The following is a 22,643-nucleotide window of genomic DNA, read 5'->3' on the forward strand; positions in this document are numbered from 1 at the left end:
ACACGTGGGGTGTGCGTTTTCCTCCTCTTGAGAGAAACAGACACATGAAGAAATGAGTTTACTTCCCCAACTGACATTACAAGCTTATTAGAAGTTGGCTCAGTTAATTTCTGTAAACTGCATAAAATGTACATTTAAAAGCAAAGCTCAGGCATTACAGTTTCGCTTCATGCCTTCTATCAGCACTGTCTATCTTTATGATCTACAGTGTATGCTGCAAAGTATATAGTACGTAAGCAGTGTCTGTAGTTGTTACAACTGTCATGTCAAATTTGAACACTAAAGTCTTTAAATGTGCTATCACAAAACCCTGTTCTATTTCCATCTGACATCTCTGTGATAGCACATGATCTGCACAAACAGTGTACTTTCAGCACTTAACAAAATGCTTCCACCCCTACCTGGACTCCCGTCATTGAGGGGCCACTCCCCCTCTCCACACATCAGTTATGCGAGCTAATTTTACATGCATTAGTGTGGAGTGGTGGATGTGCTGGCTGTTGGGTAACATAAAAGTCGCCAGCCAATAAGAGCTCACTGGCTGGAAATGGCGTTGATCCTGGCTGAGCATATTCATCGAGAGTTAGTATTTCAATATCAAAAGGTAAAAGACTGATATTGCTGCTGAATACAGTACATTGGAAATACATGACAAAAGATGAGAATGAGTTATAAGTTGCACAAGAAAAGGTGACGACTGGGCCCGTTCATCAAATATTGGTTCCGTCTGGAACACTTTGCATCGACTGTGCTGCTTTTCCATTGCTGCCGCAACCTAGTGGTAGTTGCAACATTATTGCTCCGTGAAGGTAAACGTTGCAAATTGTGCAGGCACCGCTGCTCATGGATCACATCACCATTTCTGTCTCACATCTCCCCTCTCATCAATGACCTAAACTATTCCCTTATCTCCTCCACCACCACCACCGCCACCGCCAACCTCAGTGCGAACCGTCTGTCTTTTGTACCACTTATAAGTCGTTCGGGCATATCAAATGTCAACAGAGGGAAGAAAAGTGAGAAATTAAGTAAGAATGTAGAATAGAGGTAAATGTAACTACGAAGAAACGTAAAATTGGGGGATTTTTAGCATTGATCTTATGAGTTTTTCACAGGGGCTATGAATTTATGGTGTAGAATGGTGAAAAATGTAAAATCAGATAACGTAAAATCAAAGTTCCACTGTAGTGCGAAATCAAAGCAAAAAGACGGAAGTGGTTACAGTGAGATTTTCCACAGAGGGTATGAAGTTCCTGCATCCATTACATAATACCAGACAGGTGTGCAGACTTTGTTAGGAGTGGACTAGTTGAAAGAATACAAAATTAATATATTATAGAGCAGTCAGCAGGCAGGTCTAATCTAAGAAGGAAAACTTAAGAAGGTTACATTTACAGGTGAACCAGCATCAGGACAAACCATAGGCTTACATAATATCCATGATTTGAGAAAGTAAATTGAGTAGAGGGATAAGGTAGTCAAGGCGGTACAACGAGTAGATATAAGAGACGTGGCACAACAGATCAATGAACTTGATATGGATGAAACAAGGACACAAAGGAAGGTAGTAGGATTAGTTGACACAAAGTTGCTGGATGAATGGAGTAAACAGATAAGTGACAAAATCTTAGATGAACAAAGAGGAAGTATGCAGAGGAACGATGTGTTTGGTCATGCAGTGATCATGATTCACAAAACATAAGAGGTAACAACAGATGTTTTAAAAGAAAGGTTAATATTATGATCTATAGTCCAAGGAATGGTGAATAATATGGGAATTAACACCATACAGTGCTACTACAAATGATTCATTCACTTTTAAAGTCCTATAATTTCCAAAGTATTATGTGTAAAAATACAACTAATGCAAGAATAGCACTGCAAAATTGCTGAGTTTCCATTGTGCACATGCGATACTAAAAGCATTTCTTGACATAATAGCTACAGATTTCAAACAAAGCTGCATAGTCTATTTTGTGATTATTAAAGTGTGCTGCGAGTGGGAGGGACTCTTCTTGCCTTTGATACAGTGACTTCAAATAATTCATTAGACCATATGAGTACAGACAAAATTAGATTTTGTAAAGTGAAAGAATGTATATAAATATATTTCAATGTAATGTTTAGCGGACAATTTCACAGGGTCTGATGTAAAATCATATGTTTCATCTTGAAGTAATTTAAAGCCATCAAACCCGTATTACAAATCCATGTTACAAGGAAAACTAACAACGCTAATAAGAGAACTAATCAGTCTGAAAGTAAATTGAATAAATGATAAGCATATAAAGGAGGTCAAATTCATATATTTAATAGAGTAATGAAAACATATACTCAGTAATTCACTCCTGGAGTGAGGCAATGTCTGGTCACACGCCGCCCTCACATACGTTAAGTCAAAGTTTTTGTTGTCCTTCATTTTTCCCTGGAAATGAGTGACAAATATATGTGCAAAGGCTAAATAAGATTCTAAAGCTTTTTTCTTTATTTTTTTGTTTCCAATTGGGCAACATGAGGTGAAGTGAGATCTGTGACGTCTTATATGAAATAAAGCAACAATTACCATATTTGCCAACAGAGTGCAGCTCTAATGCTTGGACAACAGATGCTTCATACAGCACTAGATCCAGAGACATTAAAAGTTAATGACGGTCTCTTTGAAAGAATGAAGAATTTTTTCTCAGAACTTCTAGAGCTGACAATGGCATGTTATAAGAGAATGTGAAATGAACTTTCACGAGTCTGTTACGAATATTTTGTATTAACTTTGTGGACAGACTTGAAAAGTATTTTAAGAACCAGAGTTGCCAGAAAAGAAAAACTAATGTAGTTTTAATTATTTATTAGCAAAAATATTTTGTCAGACTCAATTTTAATAAGCAATCAATGTTTCATTTAATATGAATTTCTGTCCAAACACTGACATATGACATCATTATAGCAGTATGGAAATTGAAATCTAACTTTCTTTTCCATTATCATATATTTCTGCTTTAGTTTCAGAAAGAGAAATATTACTCAGCAGCAATATATGCCATGTAAGGGTGGACTATCGAAAACCTTAGTACTGGTGTGGCCTTTACAGAGTCTGAACAATCAGACACAGTGTTGGTTGACCGAATGACACACAGCTGTGAAAAACAGATTGCGGAACAATAGTGCCAAGTGATATGGACACTGATTATCTTTGCTGGTGAGGATACACCCATTAATAAATGGAAAGAGTGTTTAATTATTTGTCATGGAAGTTACATGATAATTTCTCAATTCACATAATGTATTAGGTTCAATAGTAATTGTGCATAAAAACATGTATTTCTTAAACATTTTATGCATTATTAACGTGAACCAAATTTTTCTTAAAAGTTTTATATTTTTGAGGGAACAGTGTGCTGTTTTCCAACTTCAAGGATTTTGGGGCTTGCCAAGCAGTTGTTTGATTGAACAGAAATTATATACAAAGTTTACGTTGATTATAAGAGGATTACAGCATTGGAGCAGCAAAATTTTGTTTCATAAAATGAGCTTTAGGTAAAAGCCATCCTATTAAATAAACATGCACACACAAGTCAACAAAAGAATTTAGAATAATAATTAATAAGAAATTACTACCTGAGCCAGAAATCGGTAAACATAACATGGTTTCTTCTGACCAAATCTGTAAATCCTGAAAATACTCTGCACATCATGAGACGGGTTCCAAGAAGCATCAAAGAGAACAACACGATTTGCAGCCACTAAATTGATGCCCAGGCCTCCAGCCCTTGTTGAAATCAGGAACAAACGAGCTCTATGCAGAAAATAAAAAGTTTTCCACATCAGTTTGCTGAAGAAATCATAGTAAATCCAGTTATTCTATGAGATAAAGTGAATTTATGTCATTGAGAAATCTTTATTGTGATTTGCTTGTAAGACTTACAGAGGTCAAACTTTCTGATAAAAAATTTCCTATTTCTGGCACTGAGTAATGGAAAGGAATATGTCAAGGACTGACATAAGTAAATAATCAGAAGAATTAGATGTCTGTTTATATATTTCAACGTCCAATAGTGAAGGAACGAGGAAACACAGTAATGTAATGAGTTGAAATTATAAATAAATTAGCCTCTGGTTGTAACAGTTTTTGATTCCTTTATTGCACTATTGATTTTGGGGGCTTTTTTTTTTTTTTTTAAGGGCACAAAACTGCTATGGTCATTAGCGCCCGGTCCGTGACTTAGGAAACAGTAAAAAACGAAAATGGAAACCAGCAGAAATGGGAACGAAACTCAAAAAATTGGAGAAACTAAAAGCAGAAGGAAGGCTTAAAAATCAACTACAGAAAGAGGTTGGTTGTCCCCAAAAGAAGCTTCAAATGGCTGAAGTCATTTCACTGGCACTAATAAACTCGAGAACGCGATCGGCCGAGTGCGTGTCATCTACTAAAATGGACGATATATCAGGCGACAGCTGTAGACGGGCGCGTAACGGAGTAAAATAGGGGCACTCAATTAAAAGGTGTCTTACCGTCCACAGCTGAGAGCAGTGGGGACAGAGTGGGGGAGGATCGCCGCTTAAAAGATGTCGATGGCTAAAAAGACAGTGCCCTATCCGGAGTCTAGTTAAAATTACCTCCTCCCGACGACACGTTCGGGAGGAAGAGGTCCAAGCACAGGGAAGAGCTTTCACGTCCCGCAATTTATTATGGGGAAGTGTCGACCAATGTGCATGCCATAAAAGAACAACACGACGACATAAAACGCTCCGTAGATCGGCGAAGGTAATCGATTGAATAGCTGGCCGAAGAAGAGAGACTGCAGCCCTGGCCGCTATATCGGCCGCCTCATTTCCACAGATACCAACGTGTCCTGGGAGCCAGAGGAACGCCACCGAGACGGCCCCCCTGGTGGAGCAAGCGCAGACAGTCCTGAATCCGGTGGACCACAGAGTGGACAGGGTAGAGAGCTTGGAGACTGAGGAGAGAGATGAGAGAATCTGAACAGATAACATACTGTATCCGCTGATGGCGGCGGATGTAGTGGACAGCCTGGAGAACAGCGAAGAGCTCCGCAGTATAAACCTAACACTGGTCGGGAAGCCAAAATCGATTTGGGGTGTCGCCAACAATACAGGCACCCCCTACTCCTAACGATGTTTTCGAGCCATCAGTGTAAATAAACGTGGCTTCCTTCATTTGTGCACATAGAGCAGCAAATGCCCGACGATAAACAAGTGAAGGGGTACCATCCTTGGGAAATTGACAAAGGTCACGGAGCAGGCAGATCCGGGGACGGAGCCAAGGCGGTGCTGTACCCCAACTTGTCAAGAAAGGTTTTAGGAAAGCGGAAGGAAAGAGAATGGAGCAGTTGACGGAAGCGGACTCCCGGTGGTAGTAGGGAGGAAGGGCGGCCTGCATACCCTACATCCAATGAGGCGTCGATAAAAATGTCATGGGCTGGATTAGCAGGCATGGAAGACAGATAGCTAGCATAACGACTCAGAAGGACAGCTTCCCGATTGGACAGCGGAGGTACAGCAGTCTCAGCATAGAGGCTTTCCACAGGGCTGGTGTAAAAAGCTCCAGACATTAACTTAATCCACGGTGGTGGATAGAGTCGAGACGCCGAAGAATAGACGGCCGAGCAGAGGAGTAGACTATGCTTCCATAGTCCAATTTCGAGTGCACTAAGGCGTGATAGAGGCGGAGAAGGACCACTCGGTCCGCTCCCCAGGAGGTACCATTCAGGACAAGGAGGGTGTTGAGGGATCGCAGACACTGAGACGAAAGATAGGAAACGTGGGAGGACCACCACAGTTTTCTGTCATACATAAGACCCAAGAATTTAGCGATGTCCGAAAACGGAAGGATGACAGGTCCTAGATGTAAGGAGGGTGGAAGAAACTCCTTACGTAGCCAAAAATTAACACAAACGGTCTTATTGGAAGAAAAACGGAAGCCGGTTACGATGCTCCAAGAGTAGAGGCGATCGAGACATCCTTGAAGACGTCGTTCAAGAAGGCTGGTCCGTTGCGAGCTGTAGTAGATAGCAAAATCGTCCACAAAGAGGGAGCCCGAGACATCAGGAAGGAGACAATCCATAATTGGATTTATGGCAATGGCAAACAGTACAACACTTTGCACAGAGCCCTGGGGTACCAAGTTTTCTTGGGAGAAAGTACGGGAGATAGTAGTGTTCACCTGCACTCTAAATGTGCGCTCTGCCATAAATTTGCGAAGAAAAAGGGGCAGCCAACCTCGAAAGCCCCAAGAGAACAGTGTGCGGAGGATGCCTGTCCTCCAACGGGTATAGTATGCTCTCTCCAGATCAAAAAATATTGCTCCTGTTTGGCGTTTCCGGAGAAAATTGTTCATGATATAAGTGGAGAGAGCAACAAGATGGTCAACTGCAGAACGATGCTTTCGGAAACCGCATTGGGCAGGTGTTAAAAGACTACGGGACTCCAGCCACCAAGCTAAACGGCAATTCACCATACGCTCCAAAACCTTACATACACTACTCGTGAGAGAAATGGGGCGATAGCTAGAGGGGAGATGTTTGTCCTTTCCAGGTTTCAGAACAGGAACGACGATAGCTTCCCGCCATCGTCTGGGAAAATCACTGTTGGTCCAGATTCGATTATAAAGGCGAAGGAGGTAATGCAGACTATGGGTTGATAAATGCAGCAACATTTGGATGTGGATACCATCCGGTCCTGGGGCAGAGGAGCGAGAAGAAGAGAGTGCATGTTGGAGTTCCCGCATGGAGAAAACAGTATTATAGCTTTCACGATTTTGAGAGAAGAAAGCAAGAGGTTGCACTTCTGCTGCACGTTTCTTCGGGAGAAACGCTGGCGGGTAATTTGAAGAGCTCGAAATCCCAGCAAAGTGTTGACCCAATGAGTTAGAAACTGCGACGGGGTCCACTAACGTATCACGCGCGACAGTGAGCCCAGAGACCGGGGAGAAACTACGCGCACCTGATAACTGTCGAATCCAACTCCAAACTTCCGAGGAGGGAGTGAAGGTGTTAAATGAGCTAATAAAGAATTTCCAGCTTGCCTTCTTGCTATCGCGGATGACGTGATGGCATTGCGCACGGAACTGCTTATAGTGGATACAGTTGGCCAAAGTAGGATGGTGGCGGAAAACGCGAAGAGCACGTCGCCGCTCACGTATTGCGTCACGGCATGCCTCGTTCCACCAAGGAACTGGAGAGCGCCGGGGCAATTCGGAGGTGCGTGGTATTGAACGTTCCGCAACTGTAAGAATAACGTCTGTAAGATGTGTGACCTCATCATCGACGCTAGGAAAGTTGACGGTCATCGAATGTTGCTAGAGACGAAAAAAGTGTCCAATGTGCTTGGGCAAACTTCCAGCGTCACGGGCGCAATTATGCCAGTTGAGGCTGCAGTCTAAGGACACATGGAAAGTGGTCACTCGAGTGTGTATCATCAAGGGCGAACCATTCGAAGCGCCGAGCTAGCGGAACAGTACCGACCGAAAGGTCCAAATGAGAGAAATTTGTCGTGGAGGCAGACTAAAATGTAGGGACCCCAGTGTTGAGGCAAACTAGATCCGCTTGGTGGAAGATGTCTAGCAATAATGAGCCACGTGGACAAGGATGTGGAGTTTCCCAAAGCGGGTGGTGGGCATTGAAGTCACCAACCAGCAAATAGGGGGGTGGAAGCTGGCCAAGAAGATGAAGGAGATCAGCTCGTGCCATTGGTGTGGACGATGGAATGTATACAGTACAAAGAGAGAAGGTGTATCCAGAAAGGGACAGACGGACAGCGACAGGTTGGAAGGAAGTGTTTAAGGGGATTGGGTGATAATGTAGAGTATCATGAGTCCTCCATGGGCTGGAGTGCCTTCAACAGAGGGGAGATCAAATCGGACAGACTGAAAATGGGGGAGAACAAAGCAGTCATGGGGATGTAGCTTTGTTTCCTGAAGACAGAAGATGACCGGCAAGTAGGATCGTAGGAGGATCGTCAGTTCATCCCGACTGGCTCGAATGCCGCGGATATTCCAATGGATAATGGACATAGGGTGGACAGAAAATGGAGGAATGTGACCCAGGTTGCCGTCAACTCAACGACTGCTCAGAGCTTGCGACCGACAGCATGGAGTGGCATTCAGCCGAAGGCAGAAGATCCTGATCCATAGGTTGTTCAGGAGCAGCTCCTGCTACCAGCGATCGGCTGGTTGAACGGCCGCCAGCAGTGCGCCTCGACGGCACAGAAGACGGCAGAGGATGATATCCGCCAGGTGGTGCTGCAGATGAGACACGCCTTGGCGGAGAAGGAGATGAACTGTGTTTCTTATTAGCCTTCTTGGAAACATGATGTTTAGATGGAGGAGGAACCGATGGTTGTGAAGTTGGGGTACGTAAAAAATCTTCACGAGTATGCTCTTTTCTCGAAGTCTTGGTGTCTGACTTTTGGGCTCGAGATTTAGCAGAACCCGATGAAGGGTGAGCCATAGAGTGGGCAGGCGAAAGTGGTGAGGTTGAACGGGCGATCTTTGTGCTGGCCGATCTGACGACCGTGGCACTAAAGGTGAGGTCGCAAGTCTGCGTGGCCGCCTCCTTTGTTGGCCGAGGAGAAGCAAGGATAGTGCTGTATTTTCCTGTCTGAGGCACGGTGGGCTGTCGACTGGCGAATAATTTTCGAGCAGCAAAGGTCGACACCTTTTCCTTCACTCTGATTTCCTGGATGAGCTTTTCGTCTTTAAAAATGGGGCAATCTCGAGAGGAAGCAGCGTGGTCACCCGTACAGTTGATGCAGCGAGGGGATGGAGGTGAACAAGCACCCCCATGGGCATCCTTGCCACACATAACACATTTGGCCAGATTGGAACAGGACTGGCTGGTGTGATTGAACCGCTGACACCGATAGCAACGCGTAGGGTTTGGGACGTAAGTGCGAACGGAAATTATCTCATAGCCTGCTTTGATTTTCGACGGGAATTGAACTTTGTCAAATGTCAAGAAGACAGTGCGCATTGGAACGATGTTTGTGTCAACCATTTTCATAACTCTATGAACAGCCGTTACGCCCTGGTCAGACAGGTAGTGCTGAATTTCTTCGACAGACAATCCATCGAGGGAGCGTGTATAAACGACTCCACGTGAGGAATTTAAAGTGCGGTGCGCTTCAACCCGGACAGGGAAGGTGTGGAGCAGTGAAGTACGTAGCAATTTTTGTGCTTGGAGGGCACTGACTGTTTCTAACAACAAGGTGCCATTCCGTAATCTGGAACAAGACTTTAAAGGACCTGCAATTGCGTCGACACCTTTCTGAATAATGAAAGGGTTGACCGTGGAGAAGTCGTGACCTTTGTCAGACAGAGAAACAACAAGGAACTGTGGCAACGATGGAATAACTGTCTGTGGCTGAGACTCAGTGAACTTACGCTTGTGAGCAGAAATAGTGGAAGGTGAGGAAACGATTGCGGAAGAATCCCCCATGATTACCGGCGTCTCCGATGGCGCGCTCCTCCCTTGTGGGGTCCCTCTCTGAGGGCACTCCTGCCTTAGGTGATTGTTCACACCTCAGGTCACACCTCCCGACAAACGGACAGAGGGACCAATCGGCACTTTCGGAAGGTATCAGCTCGGGTAATCACCCCTCCCTGGGCCTGGCCGTTACCAGGGGGGTACGTACGTGTCCTACCTGTCTACCCGGGGCGGGGAATTACGCATTACCCCGTCACCGGTTACGCATGGAAATGCGTGGGTCGGCCTTCAGACACGCACAGGGAGGAAAAAGGAGAAAGGGAAAGGGAAAGGAAAGAAGAGGGGTCTCAAACGCCGCAGCGGAGAAAAGGGCAAAGAGAAGAGGTAAGGAAAAGAGAAGGACAGAGGAAGGACTAAGACTTGCAAGTGGAGAAAGCAAAGAAGTTGTTACAGTTTCGAGCGTCCGTATCCGGACGTAGGCACAAACCATACTCCCAGAGGGGGAGAAAGGGAAGGAAAGAGCCAGCGGTGAGGGGGGGGGGAGGGGGGTGAAGATGGGGGATGGGGAAGGATGCGGAAAGGGAAGGTATGCAGCCCGGAAAGGAAGGAAGGCCACATTAGCTCGGGGTCCCGTGCTCGCTACGCACGTAACCACAAAAGAGTTGTGGACCCCTGGGACCAGCCCCATGCTTATTTGCACCTTATGTTTATGCATCTGTACTGCTTAAATCTGAGGAGGTGTCAATTTTGGAAGGTGCTGAAGACTTGGGTTTGTTGCAAATACTGTTTATCAGTGACAACAGAAAGCTATGATGATAGCAAGCGAGAAAGTGATAATCAACATCGTTTAGATGCATATATACAAGGTGCACTTGCACATGGAGCTCGTAGTCCCAAAATCAATAATGAAATAAGGTAATTCAAAATTCTCTTTGTAGTCAGAGGCTAATTTATTTATAATTTCAAGATGTTTCTATGTATAAGAAAAAAATAGAAGTATAAGATAATACATCCACTTTAATTCTCAAACAGCAAGACATGTAGTGTTGTCAAAGTTTTAGGTTTTGCTCCTCAATATAATTATTACCTTGGAAAAAGAGCATGGGCAAGTACTGCTACTGGGGAACATATAGCAACATAAAAAAGCTGATACATCAATGCTCAGTCAGAAAGTTGAGTGATGCCAGACACACAGAGCAGTTACTTATTTTATTAATAACAAATATACAACAATAATAAATAAATTACAACGCATGGTGTAGTTTTATATCAATGACATGAAAAGTGGTATCACCACCTATATCAAAATTAACATCATACACATGTGAATAGCAAACTGTACTTCACATTACTGTCTGTACAAAACAATCAGGTGATAGCAGAATGATGTGTGGTGCACAGACACACGTAATGGAAAACCATTTGCCACACTTAACTTTCACGTTCTTACTCTTTTTCTAGCAAAAGTAAACATCTTCACATATCAACCCCACAGACACCCAAACACACACTGCCATAGCTATCTTTATGCACAATGCACATGAGCACATCACACTTAATATAGATAAAATTTGTAACAAAGACAAAAGAAACAATTCTGCAACAAACCAAAACAGCATAAGACATTATCACACCTAATTTTCAAAATTTCTGAAGAGATTCTCGTAGCCATAGACAAGAGATCCTCATAGCCATTTCTGTTCCGACACTGACAATGTTGACTGTTTATGGAAAAAGTTCAAGGCAATCAAAAAATGCGTTTTAGACAGGTACGTGCCGCGTAAAACTGTGAGGGACGGGAAAAACCCACCGTGGTTCAACAACAAAATTTAGGAAACTACTGCGAAAGCAAAGAGAGCTTCACTGCAAGTTTAAACGCAGCCAAAACCTCTCAGATAAACAGAAGCTAAACGATGTCAAAGTTAGTATAAGGAGGGCTATGCGTGAAGCGTTCAGTGAATTCGAAAGTAAAATTGCATGTACCGACCTGACAGAAAATCCTAGGAAGTTCTGGTCTTATGTTAAATCAGTAAGTGGCTCGAAACAGCATATCCAGACACTCCAGGATGATGATGGCATTGAAACAGAGGATGACACGCATTTAGTATTTCAGCTTAACATCTTTTTCCAAAGCTGTTTCACAGAGGAAGACCGCACTGCAGTTCCTTCTCTAAACCCTCGCACAAACGTAAAAATGGCTGACATTGAAATAAGCATCCAAGGAATAGAAAAGCAACTGTAATCACCCAACACAGGAAAGTCCACTGGGCCTGACGGGATACCAATTCCATTCTACACAGAGTACGCGAAAGACCTTGCCCCCCTTCTAACAGCCGTGTACCACAAATCTCTAGAGGAACGGAAGGTTCCAAATGATTGGAAAAGAGCACAGGTAGTCCCAGTCTTCAAGAAGGGACATCGAGCAGATGCACAAAACTATAGACCTATATCTCTGTCGTCGATCTGTTGTAGAATTTCAGAACATGGTTTTTGCTCGCGTATCATGTCGTTTCTAGAAACCCAGAATCTACTCTGTAGGAATCAACATGGATTCCGGAAACAGCGATCGTGAGAGACCCAACTCGCTTTATTCGTTCATGAGACCCAGAAAATATTAGATACAGGCTCCCAGGTAGATGCCATTTTCCTTGACTTTTGGAAAGCGTTCGATACAGTTCCGCACTGTCGCCTGATAGACAAAGTAAGAGCCTAAAGAATATCAGACCAGCTGTGTGGCTGGATTGAAGAGTTTTTAGCAAACAGAACAAAGGATGTTGCTCTCAATGGAGAGGTGTCTACAGACGTTAAAGTAACATCTGGCGTGCCACAGGCGAGTGTTATGGGACCATTGCTTTTCACAATATATATAAATGACCTAGTAGATAGTGTCGGAAGTTCCATGCGGCTTTTCGAGGTTGATGCCATAGTATACAGAGAAGTTGCAGCAGTAGAAAATTGCAGCGATATGCAAGATGATCTGCAGTGGATAGGCACTTGGTGCAGGGAGTGGCAACTGACCCTTAACATAGACAAATGTAATGTATTGCGAATACATAGAAAGAAGGATCCTTTATTGTATGATTATATGATAGCGGAACAAACACTGGTAGCAGTTACTTCTGTAAAATATCTGGGAGTATGCGTGCAGAACGATTTGAAGTGGAATGATCATATAAAATTAATTGTTGGTAAGGCGGGTACCAGGTTGAGATTCATTGGGAAAGTCCTTCGAAAATGTAGTCTATCAACAAAGGAGGTGGCTTACAAAACACTGGTTCGACCTATACTTGAGTATTGCTAATCAGTGTGGGATCTGTACCAGGTCGGGTTGACGGAGGAGATAGAGAAGATCCAAAAAAGACCGGCACATTTCGCCACAGCGTTATTTGGTAAGTATGATAGCGTTACGGAGATGTTTAGGAAACTCAAGTGGCAGACTCTGCAAGAGAGGCGCTCTGCATCGTGGTGTAGCTTGCTGTCCAGGTTTCAAGAGGGTGTTTTTCTAGATGAGGTATCGAATATATTGCTTCCCCCTACTTATACCTCCTGAGGAGATCACGAATTTAAAATCAGAGATATTCGAGCGCGCATGGAGGCTTTCCGGCAGTCATTCTTCCCACGAACCATACACGACTGGAACAGGAAAGGGAGGTAATGACAGTGGCACATAAAGTGCCCTCCGCCACACATCGTGGGGTGGCTTGTGGAGTATAAATGTAGATGTATATGTAGAATGTCCAGAAACTAAATGCTTGTAGTAATCATCAAAATGAACAGGGAAATCTGAAAGGTATAATGGAGGATGTGTCAGACTGACACCCTCAACCACTGTCTAGAATTCCAAACTTACATTGAAAGTAATTCAAAAAAACTATTGACGCCTTAAACATTACAACCTTGATATCATTTCAGTGACTGACAATGCTCATGTTTTACTCACAAGATAATATCATCTAACAAAGAAGCTAACTGGCATATGTAAGCTACTTTTTGTGATTGTCCGCTCTGCCTTCATCAGGAAAGAGAAACTTCTGCTGCAAGAGGTAGCACCTATACTGTAATAGATGTATTCACTTTTAGTGTAGGGATTATTATAGAAATTTCAGCAATTAACTGCAAGTGAGGAAAACAGAATCTGTTACTTGTCTATATACAGGGTGTTACAAAAAGGTACGGCCAAACTTTCAGGAAACATTCCTCACACACAAAGAAAGAAAGTATGTTATGTGGACATGCGTCCAGAAACGCTTACTTTCCATGTTAGAGCTCATTTTATTACTTCTCTTCAAATAGCATTAATCATGGAATGGAAACACACAGCAACAGAACGTACCAGCGTGACTTCAAACAATTTGTTACAGGAAATGCTCAAAATGTCCTCTGTTAGCGAGGATACATGCATCCACCCTCCATCGCATGGAATCCCTGATGTGCTGATGCAGCCCTGGAGAACGGCGTATTGTATCACAGCCGCCCACAATACGAGCACGAAGAGTCTCTACATTTGGTACCGGGGTTGCGTAGACAAGAGCTTTCAAATGCCCCCATAAATGAAAGTCAAGAGGGTTGAGGTCAGGAGAGCATGGAGGCCACGGAATTGGTCCGCCTCTATCAATCCATCGGTCACCGAATCTGTTGTTGAGAAGCGTAAGAACACTTCGACTGAAATGTGCAGGAGCTCCATTGTGCATGAACCACATGTTATACTTGTAAAGGCACATGTTCTAGCAGCACAGGTAGAGTATCCCGTATGAAATCATGGCGGTGAATCGAGGAAGTACAGTACATACTGACGAAACTAAAATGAGCTCTAACATGGAAATTAAGCGTTTCCGGACACATGTCCACATAAAATCTTTTCTTTATTTGTGTGTGAGGAATGTTTCCTGAATGTTTGGCCGTACCTTTTTGTAACACCCTGTAGACCTCCTTGTGGAAGCTTAGACAGTTCCTGGTTGTTGAAATACACTATAAACATTGCAATAAAATGCTTGGGTTAACAAAATATATACTGGAGATATAAACATTGACATGTTGTCTACTGGCTCCAAGCTGAAAAAATTAATGTTAATAACAGTTTAATTTAAATGTCCTGACAAATTAGTCCACTAGAGGTTAGTAACAGCAGATCAGGAATCTACAACAATGTAACTAACATGACTCACAACAAATCAGTTCTGCAGCTCACCATTACTGACAATCCTGCAGTTCTGGTACAGATGGAAATTAAAAATAATTTTGTCAACAACAAAAAGAATAGATATATGACAAAAAGAATCACACATCACAACAATATTGAAAACCTTATCAGTATGTAAAAAGGCTAACAATGAGATGCAAATAAACACATTACTTTAGTTGAATTTGCATCCAACTTTTTAATATAATATCTCGTGTTGAGAAGTTAGCTTGTAAGTCAATGGTTGTGATAAAGTACTGGAACTAGATTAATCATGGTATGTTTGATATGAAATGATTCATCAAAAATGATATTGTTAAAAATGAAAACTGTATGAAACCCCTGAGACTGACAACACAGGACGATCTCAACTGGAACATGCATACAGATTTTTTATCCCATAAACTTCATAAAAACATTAGCCATAACAACGATCAACAAACATTATAAGGAATTTTATATGCTAAAAATGAGCAATCTTCACTGCACTCATTAAAACTCAAGTATACCAAAGAAATTTGGGGTGCAACACAAATCCGCACCTTCAAAATGATATGCGCAGTGTCACCTTTGTAGGGCTGTGTCTCGGAGCAGATTTTTTTTTTTTTTTTTTTTTTTTGGAGAAAAAAAAAAAAAAACGTGTTCCTTACTTGGTCCTTCATTTTAACATAAGCTAAATTCAATAACATCCGAGACTATGAAGGTAAGATTTTTTTCCTAGCCTGCCTGAACTGATATGGACTATGCCTTAAGTACCTGTTAGACACAAAATTATATTTCACTGGGTTTAATGTAGGCTAGGTATTTCCCATTAGTTTAAACAGTTTTTTAAAACTATGTTACACAAAACATTCACACATCCCAAACAAGTTTAATTAAACTGAATATTTGATAAGTAGTTCCCTACTTAATGTATGAAGACAAACACCTACCCTATCAGTGTAATCACCTGGCCTGACCTCTGAGGACTCCTTCAGACCTATTCGTTACGACACATGCCACTGGGAACTTGTTACGACATGCTGTTGGACAATGTTCGGTCAAATCTCCAACACATGGCCAAACAGCTATTCATTTCCTCTCTATTTGTAAAATAAAAACTTTGATATTTCTTATTTTTATGCTTATTCTCAATATTTTTCGTTTGTCCAATGTTGCTGACCATAGCATCTTGGAGGCACACAGTAGCAATATGTTTTATTATGTCATTATATTATAAACTGCTTCAGGACAGTTTTGGTTGGTAAGCTCCATGCTCAGTTTCGGTTTCATGTCTACCATTACAAACTGCATTACTGCGCAATATTTTACCTATGTAGTAAAGTGCCATGTCAAGATCACAGTAGTTATCAGCTATCCATGTATGGACGCTTCCCACTAAACTGAACAATGGAAAGTCCAGGATGGACTTTTGTGCCCCGGGAGAGTGGTCACATGTGTGAGTTGCTGTTGTTGTCGTCATCTGTGTGTGTGTTGTCTATTTCTGAAGAACAACTTAGTCTTAAAGCTGAAATATTTCTAGCATTCTTTTTCACTGTTCCTGTTCGCAAAGAGTAGTAATCGGTCCTTTTCACTGAACTAATACATATGTGATTAGTTTTCTAAGTGATGGCATGTATATTCCAAACTAAATCATGTATGTTGTATGAATAATCAGCATCAATAATGTGTACCCCAAGGAACTCTGTGATCTTTCTTATAATAAAATATTAATATCTATACAAAACCCGACATACAGTGGCTGTTACCTTAGTAGCTGACAAAATGCTCTTCACCTACTTTGGCAAACTGTTGCCATCATTCGTCCTTTGTTTTGACTGCTATTTCCACTCTGGTGCATACTGAGATATAACAAAGAGGTAAAATTGTCTTGTAAGCAATGATTACAAATTGTCAAACACTGTATTGAAACATTCTAATAGGTGGGTTTTAATGAGCAACTGTAGAAACCATCATGCACAAAAGTTGATTATTTCCTGTTTGTCATATGGGATACTGAATACTCATTCAACTGTCTTACAAATTTTTCCCTCAGTGCCTTAAATTATGATATAGATTTTTCTTCAACGATTTTTGTTTTTGTGATCTCACCTAGGCAGCTGGAGTGTATGTATTCTTCAGAATTTCTGTGGCCAAATGTAAACTAAGTACTCCAAAAGTAAATCTGTAAATCTGCAACCCCCCCCTTTCTTCTCTCTCTCTCTCTTGCACACAAATACAGAGCTCTATCTAGCATGCTATGTAATATTACCTGTAATTACTCTCCTTATTGAAGTTCTTGCACCATATACTTCGGTTTTCAGCTGATGTTGATCCATCCAACCTAAAGTAATCAAGACCAGGTGACCACGAGCCCGTAAAAATTTCTCGACTTCCGTCGCTATCACTGTTTTTCTGAGTAGCTTCATCTACTTTTGCCAGAAAATATTCAATCAGGTCTAATGTCAGCAGCGACTGACTAAATACAAGCCTGTAAGAAGAGAATAACAAAATTAGCATTTATCAGGAAAGTATTTGTTATGCATCCACAGATCAAAGCATCTAACAACATATAATTTTTGACTGCAATATCACATACTTCATAATCCTGAAATGGGGAAGCACTTGCAACACTCTTTGTGTGATGACACATTTGGGCTTGTGGAGCTGCAGATGATATGTGAGATATTATTTATCAGCAGGCAGATAAAAAAATCACACATTTTATTATGGAGGGTAGTGGTAGTCAATGAAATGTAAAACAGAAAATAAGCAAATACTCCTCATTTAGAAGACATGTGAAGCAGAAATTAAGCAACTCGGAAGTCAAAAAGCCACAACTGAAGTGCTCACAATGTTAGTATCTGCTATCATCCACAAATTTGACACATTATAAAATAAGATGAAGGAAGGAAACAGTAATCGATTTCCACAGTAAGAACACAATATAATATTTCTGAGCTGCCTACATTCAGTATTCAAAATTATACACACTGTAAGAATCAAGATAGTGAAAACTTGTACAGTAAGACAGAACAGAAATGAACCAACATAACTACATAGAGGAACTAAACATTATAAGCAAATAACACTCAAGAATGACTATGACAGAAAAACAGTATATAAGATTTAAAAAAGGCATACAATGCCATACAATGATGAATAAATTACATACAAAAATGACAGGGACTTGACACAGCATACTGAACTAACAACACAATACAGAACTAACTTACCAGCCAAGCCATTCCCATCAAAATGATGTGGACATGATTAATTTTTAACATTACTGAAAGTATTGTTTTTCAGTCCTAATCATTTATTTAATTATTTGAGGGGGGGAGGGGAGGAGAAACCCACTAAAACACAATATAATCCTAAAAATTAAAATTGATGATTGAGAGAATTTCACACTCTAAGAGACCATCGTTCAGCAACCAGACCACCATAATCATTTGCTGCAAACAAGTCTTCCATGTCACCCTTGTTCTCAATCTGTTGAGGGTCTTCTCAGTCCAGTGTTGGAGATTGCAGCCTGATAGTAGCTTCTCTTTTGCTGTCCATATTGCTCCAGGGGACTTTGCTTCCCACAGTTCAGTTCAGTGGGCTTCTGATGAAGTCACAATTAGTGTTGTTGTAAGGAGGACTTGTAACAGAATTCAGCTGTAATGGATAAGCATGAGTTCGAAACAATGGATGTCTTGGAGCTTTTTCTTGCTTCTTCTTTTCAAACTCTGCTGCTATGTCTTCCTACATCTGGAGGTGCTTTTCCCATGAGTGGAAAGATCTTACTGACTGGAGTTGGTGTTAGGCACCCTGTGACTATGCGGCCAGTTTCATGAAGAGTCACATAAATCTCATTAGCATGTGCTCCAGACTGGAATGGGATACTCTGCAGCAGAGAAACAGACAGCAAGTGTGGATGTGCAGAGGACACTGTGCCGCAATCCCCATAGTGTGTTTGTCAGTTTGTGGATGAGACTTTTTCTGGTGCATACCTTCTGTCTGGTGTCTGTATAGACTTATTTGTAAGTTAAGATATTATCAAATTTTAGCCCTACATACTACAGGTAAAGACAGCAACTTAAAATGTGTCCTTTCCTGGTGATGTTCAGCTTTCTTCTTACCTCATTATTTTGTAGGTGGAATGCATATACTTGAGTTTTACCCAGACTGGGTTTCAAGGGGTGTCATCATAGTAGATATCAAGCTCTTCGGAGAACCTGTTACGTTTGATTCTACTTCTTCAACTGTCACTCCTTGAACAGCAACATCTCTTTCTTCCATGTAGATGAAGGAATGGTTTCCAGCATTGTGTGGCTGATCATTGGTCTACATGTTACATAATATCAGAACCAGCACACTTTCTTAGGAATACCGTTTTTCTGCGTCACTCAAGAGTGACAAAAAGCCATCTGTTCTATAGGAGACAGCAAATAATCTGTCAGTCATTAGTCCTCACTTGTTTTTTGCCAAGCTAGAGGTACACAACATAAACCACAAGAGGCAGTCACCACACATGACAAAACCACTTGCCTGGCATCTCTGATTTCCAGACAGCAGCCTCCAGATGGCACTCATAAACCCAGACCCCTTCCTGTTTCTGCACCACTGCCTTCAACACTTACAAGGGAACCTCCCCATCGCACCCCCCTCACATTTAGTTATAAGTTGGCACAGTGGGTAGGCCTTGAAAAACTGAACACAGATCAATCAAGAAAGCAGGAAGAAGTTGTGTGGAACTACGAAAAAAATTAGTAAAATATACAAACTGAGTAGTCCATGTGGAAGATAGGCAACACCAAGGAATATGTGTGACCAGAAGCGCCGTGGTCCCGTGGTTAGCGTGAGTAGCCGCGGAACGAAAGGTCCTTGGTTCAAGTCTTCCATCGACTGAAAATTTTACTTTCTTTATTTTCGCAAAGTTATGATCTGTCCGTTCGTTCATTGACGTCTCTGTTCACCGTAATAAGTTTAGTGTCTGTGGTTTTCGACCGCACCGCAAAACCGTGCGATTAGTAGACGAAAGGACGTGCCTCTCCAATGGGAACCGAAAACATCTGATCGCAAGGTCATAGGTCAACCGATTCCTCCACAGGAAAACACATCTGATATATTCTATATGACACTGGTGACCGCATGTGCGTCACATGACAGGAATATGTTGTCGACCCACCTAACTTGTACACTTAGCGAATGGGTAAAAAGATTCTTCTACCTTGCCCGATTTAGGTTTTCATGTGGATGTGATAATCACTCCCAAAAAAGTGATGAAAACATAAGAGTTTGTCACATAAACTGAAAATAAAAAATGAAACTTTTCACTCGAGGGAAGACTTGAACCTAGGACCTTTCGTTCCATAGCTGCTCTCGCTAACCACAGGACCACGGCGCTCCTTGACTCCAATTGTTCTTGATGTTGCCTATCATGGCTTGGACTACTCAGTTTGTATATTTTACTAATTTTTTTCATAGTTCCACGCAACTTCTTTCTGTTTTCTCGATTGATCTGTGTTCAGTTTTTCAAGGCCTATCCACTGTGCCAACTTATAACTAAATCTGAGGGGGGTGCGATGGGGAGGTTCCCTTGTTAGTATATGTTGGCCAATAGTATGGACAGCTGCCACAGGAAGTGCTGTCAGCTGCGGACTACACTACATTGTTTCGGGCTTGCACTAATGGACAAGGAAATCCTTCTATTGACAGACACAAAAAGATGGCATGGAGTGGATATCCAGACACTCACAAACCAGCAGTGGCACAGTTTAGTAAAGTGCCTGCAGTGAGCCCAGTACAATACTCTGAAGTCTACCCTCTGACTTAGCAATCACAATTTACGGAGAACAAGGTCCATTAACAGAGCATGGAATACGCTGTAATGCTAGCCCACCAGAGCTGCTACAGTTTTGCTGCAGAACAGCATACAAAAGAAACATCCATTAACAGAGTGCTTGCCTGATTACAACCTGCCAGAGTAGTATTATTATAGACTGCCAACAAGTAGCCAAGTTATTTGGATTTCACTGTATTAGATTTAGGACATCATGTGCCTGACATGAAACTTTACCACAGTTAAATATCATTTTAACATACTCTTAATAAACATTATTGGTTATTTACTATTATGCTGCAACATTTCTGTTATAGTGCCACCCTATCAAACATCAGCCACTTTTAAGGAACTACATTTTTCTGCTGCAGCGAATGTTCGGGCTGAATTAATAGTACCATTCAGTTACTAACATATACAGAAGCTGTGTACAGCTACTTTGTTTCATTTCTTACAATTCAACTCTCTTCTGAGTTACCTACAGCTTCAATAATGGGTAATAAAGGGATTTTTTTCCTAGTGTTGTAGGTACGGAAATCACTATTCTTTTCTGTTTGTGATGGATTATTTTGATGAATTAATTTCATTAGCAAATATAAACTGTGAAGGTGCAATTGAAATGCCCAACTCTTGGAAGAGATTGGTACACAATAACTGCTGGTAAACACTACCTATTACTTTTATTGGGAGCTTGTATGCATCCAATAATTTTTTTGTAAGCGATGAGTTGCACCACAAAATTATTCTACAAGATGTGATAGAGTGGAATTAGCAAAATATGGTAGGAGGTCGATTCATTGGTTTCCAAGACTGGCAATTACATGAAGAGAAAAAGTAGCATCTTAGCACTATGCTTCTTCCACTTCAAGTTTTCATCAATATTTACTTCCAAAATTTTGCCACAATGAAAGAAGGCAAAGTAAACTGACAACACAAAAATGAAAGACATAAGCATTCCCAAATTCAGCCTCCTCCGCTCCTAAATACTGTATAATTAAAGACATAAATATAACTGTCTTATTTTTCTAACTGTATAACAGTCATTATTTTTCAAATTCATATTATTGGCCTAATTTTTAACATGGCTTGGTTGTACAACATTCCATGGCTCACGTGAGTAGTATGTGTCACAAGGTGAGCCAGCCAAGACGGTCATCCCAAATAAACCCAGAATGAGTAAATATATTGAGGTGTGAGTTTTACTAACTTGAAGCAAACAATTTGGCAAATTTTCTGACATACACAAGTAATTTTTAATGTTTATAACTGGTAACTGTTTAAAGTTGTAGCTATATACTTTTTTCTGTGGCAAAGAAATGAGCTTTTGAAGACTTCAGTGATGTAACATGTGTGAGACATGATCAAACAGTAACAAGACAACAGTACCACAAACCACTGTTCCACCACCAGGAGACGAACTTTCACAAACATTCACCCTGCTGTGCCAAATATAGCAAACACCTGAATCGGGTATGGTTCATGTGTTTATCCGTTTGTTTAAAACCCACCAGTCTGAGGTCTATTGTTGTGACCAGATGACTTGCTCATGAGGCTGTTCAGACTTTCACAATGCAGATGAGAATCAAAAAGCAGATGTAGTTTTTGTTTACAGTGAAGACTATCAAACAGTTAGAATAGCAGTGCAGTTGTATGCTGAAAGGTATCCTGATCATGTTAAATCCTCACAAATATTAGAAAAATATTTCAGGAAACTGATGTGTGAACAATAAAATATACCAATGAAAAATAGCAGCAACTAATCAGAGGAATGCAACTAAAATTTTAGCATTGGTAGCATACAACCCACACATCACTACAAGGTAACTTGAATGTGCGAGTGGAATCAGTCAAAAGATTGTTCTGCTAATTGTACATTCCAATATATTTCACCCTTCCCAAATTTCTCTCCATCAACAGCTTCATTTAATTTCTGAATCAATTATACTTATTTGTACAACATCTACAAAAACTGAAATGTGAGACAGCATTATTATTCACGATTCTGTTTATGGATGAAGTATTGTTTACATACCAGCTGCAAACCAGTCTTTGCAATATGCAATACTTGACACCTGAAAATCCCACCCCCTGAGACAAGCAATTGAACAATGACAATGGTCTGTCAACTTATGCTAAAGGCTTTTCACCAACAGCATCACTGGTCCCTGTTTCATTGACTGATCTTTACATAGCAACAATTCCACAAGTTTCTACAGTT

General features: G+C 41.3%; 1 protein-coding gene across 2 annotated transcripts in view; it reads right to left on the bottom strand.

Moving 5' to 3' along the window:
* Nucleotides 1–22,643, bottom strand: part of LOC126251334 (transcriptional regulator ATRX homolog) — a 500,398-nt gene that overhangs the window by 69,118 nt on the left and 408,637 nt on the right. For both annotated transcript variants that reach the window (XM_049951680.1, XM_049951678.1), the window contains 2 exons: nucleotides 16,868–17,086; nucleotides 3,613–3,790 (listed from right to left, as the gene is read on the bottom strand). In XM_049951680.1, coding sequence (XP_049807637.1) covers nucleotides 3,613–3,790; nucleotides 16,868–17,086 — 397 coding nt within the window. The remainder of the gene's footprint in view (nucleotides 1–3,612; nucleotides 3,791–16,867; nucleotides 17,087–22,643) is intronic.

Source organism: Schistocerca nitens, chromosome 4 (assembly GCF_023898315.1).
Source record: "Schistocerca nitens isolate TAMUIC-IGC-003100 chromosome 4, iqSchNite1.1, whole genome shotgun sequence".
NCBI classification, from domain to species: Eukaryota; Metazoa; Arthropoda; class Insecta; order Orthoptera; family Acrididae; genus Schistocerca; species Schistocerca nitens.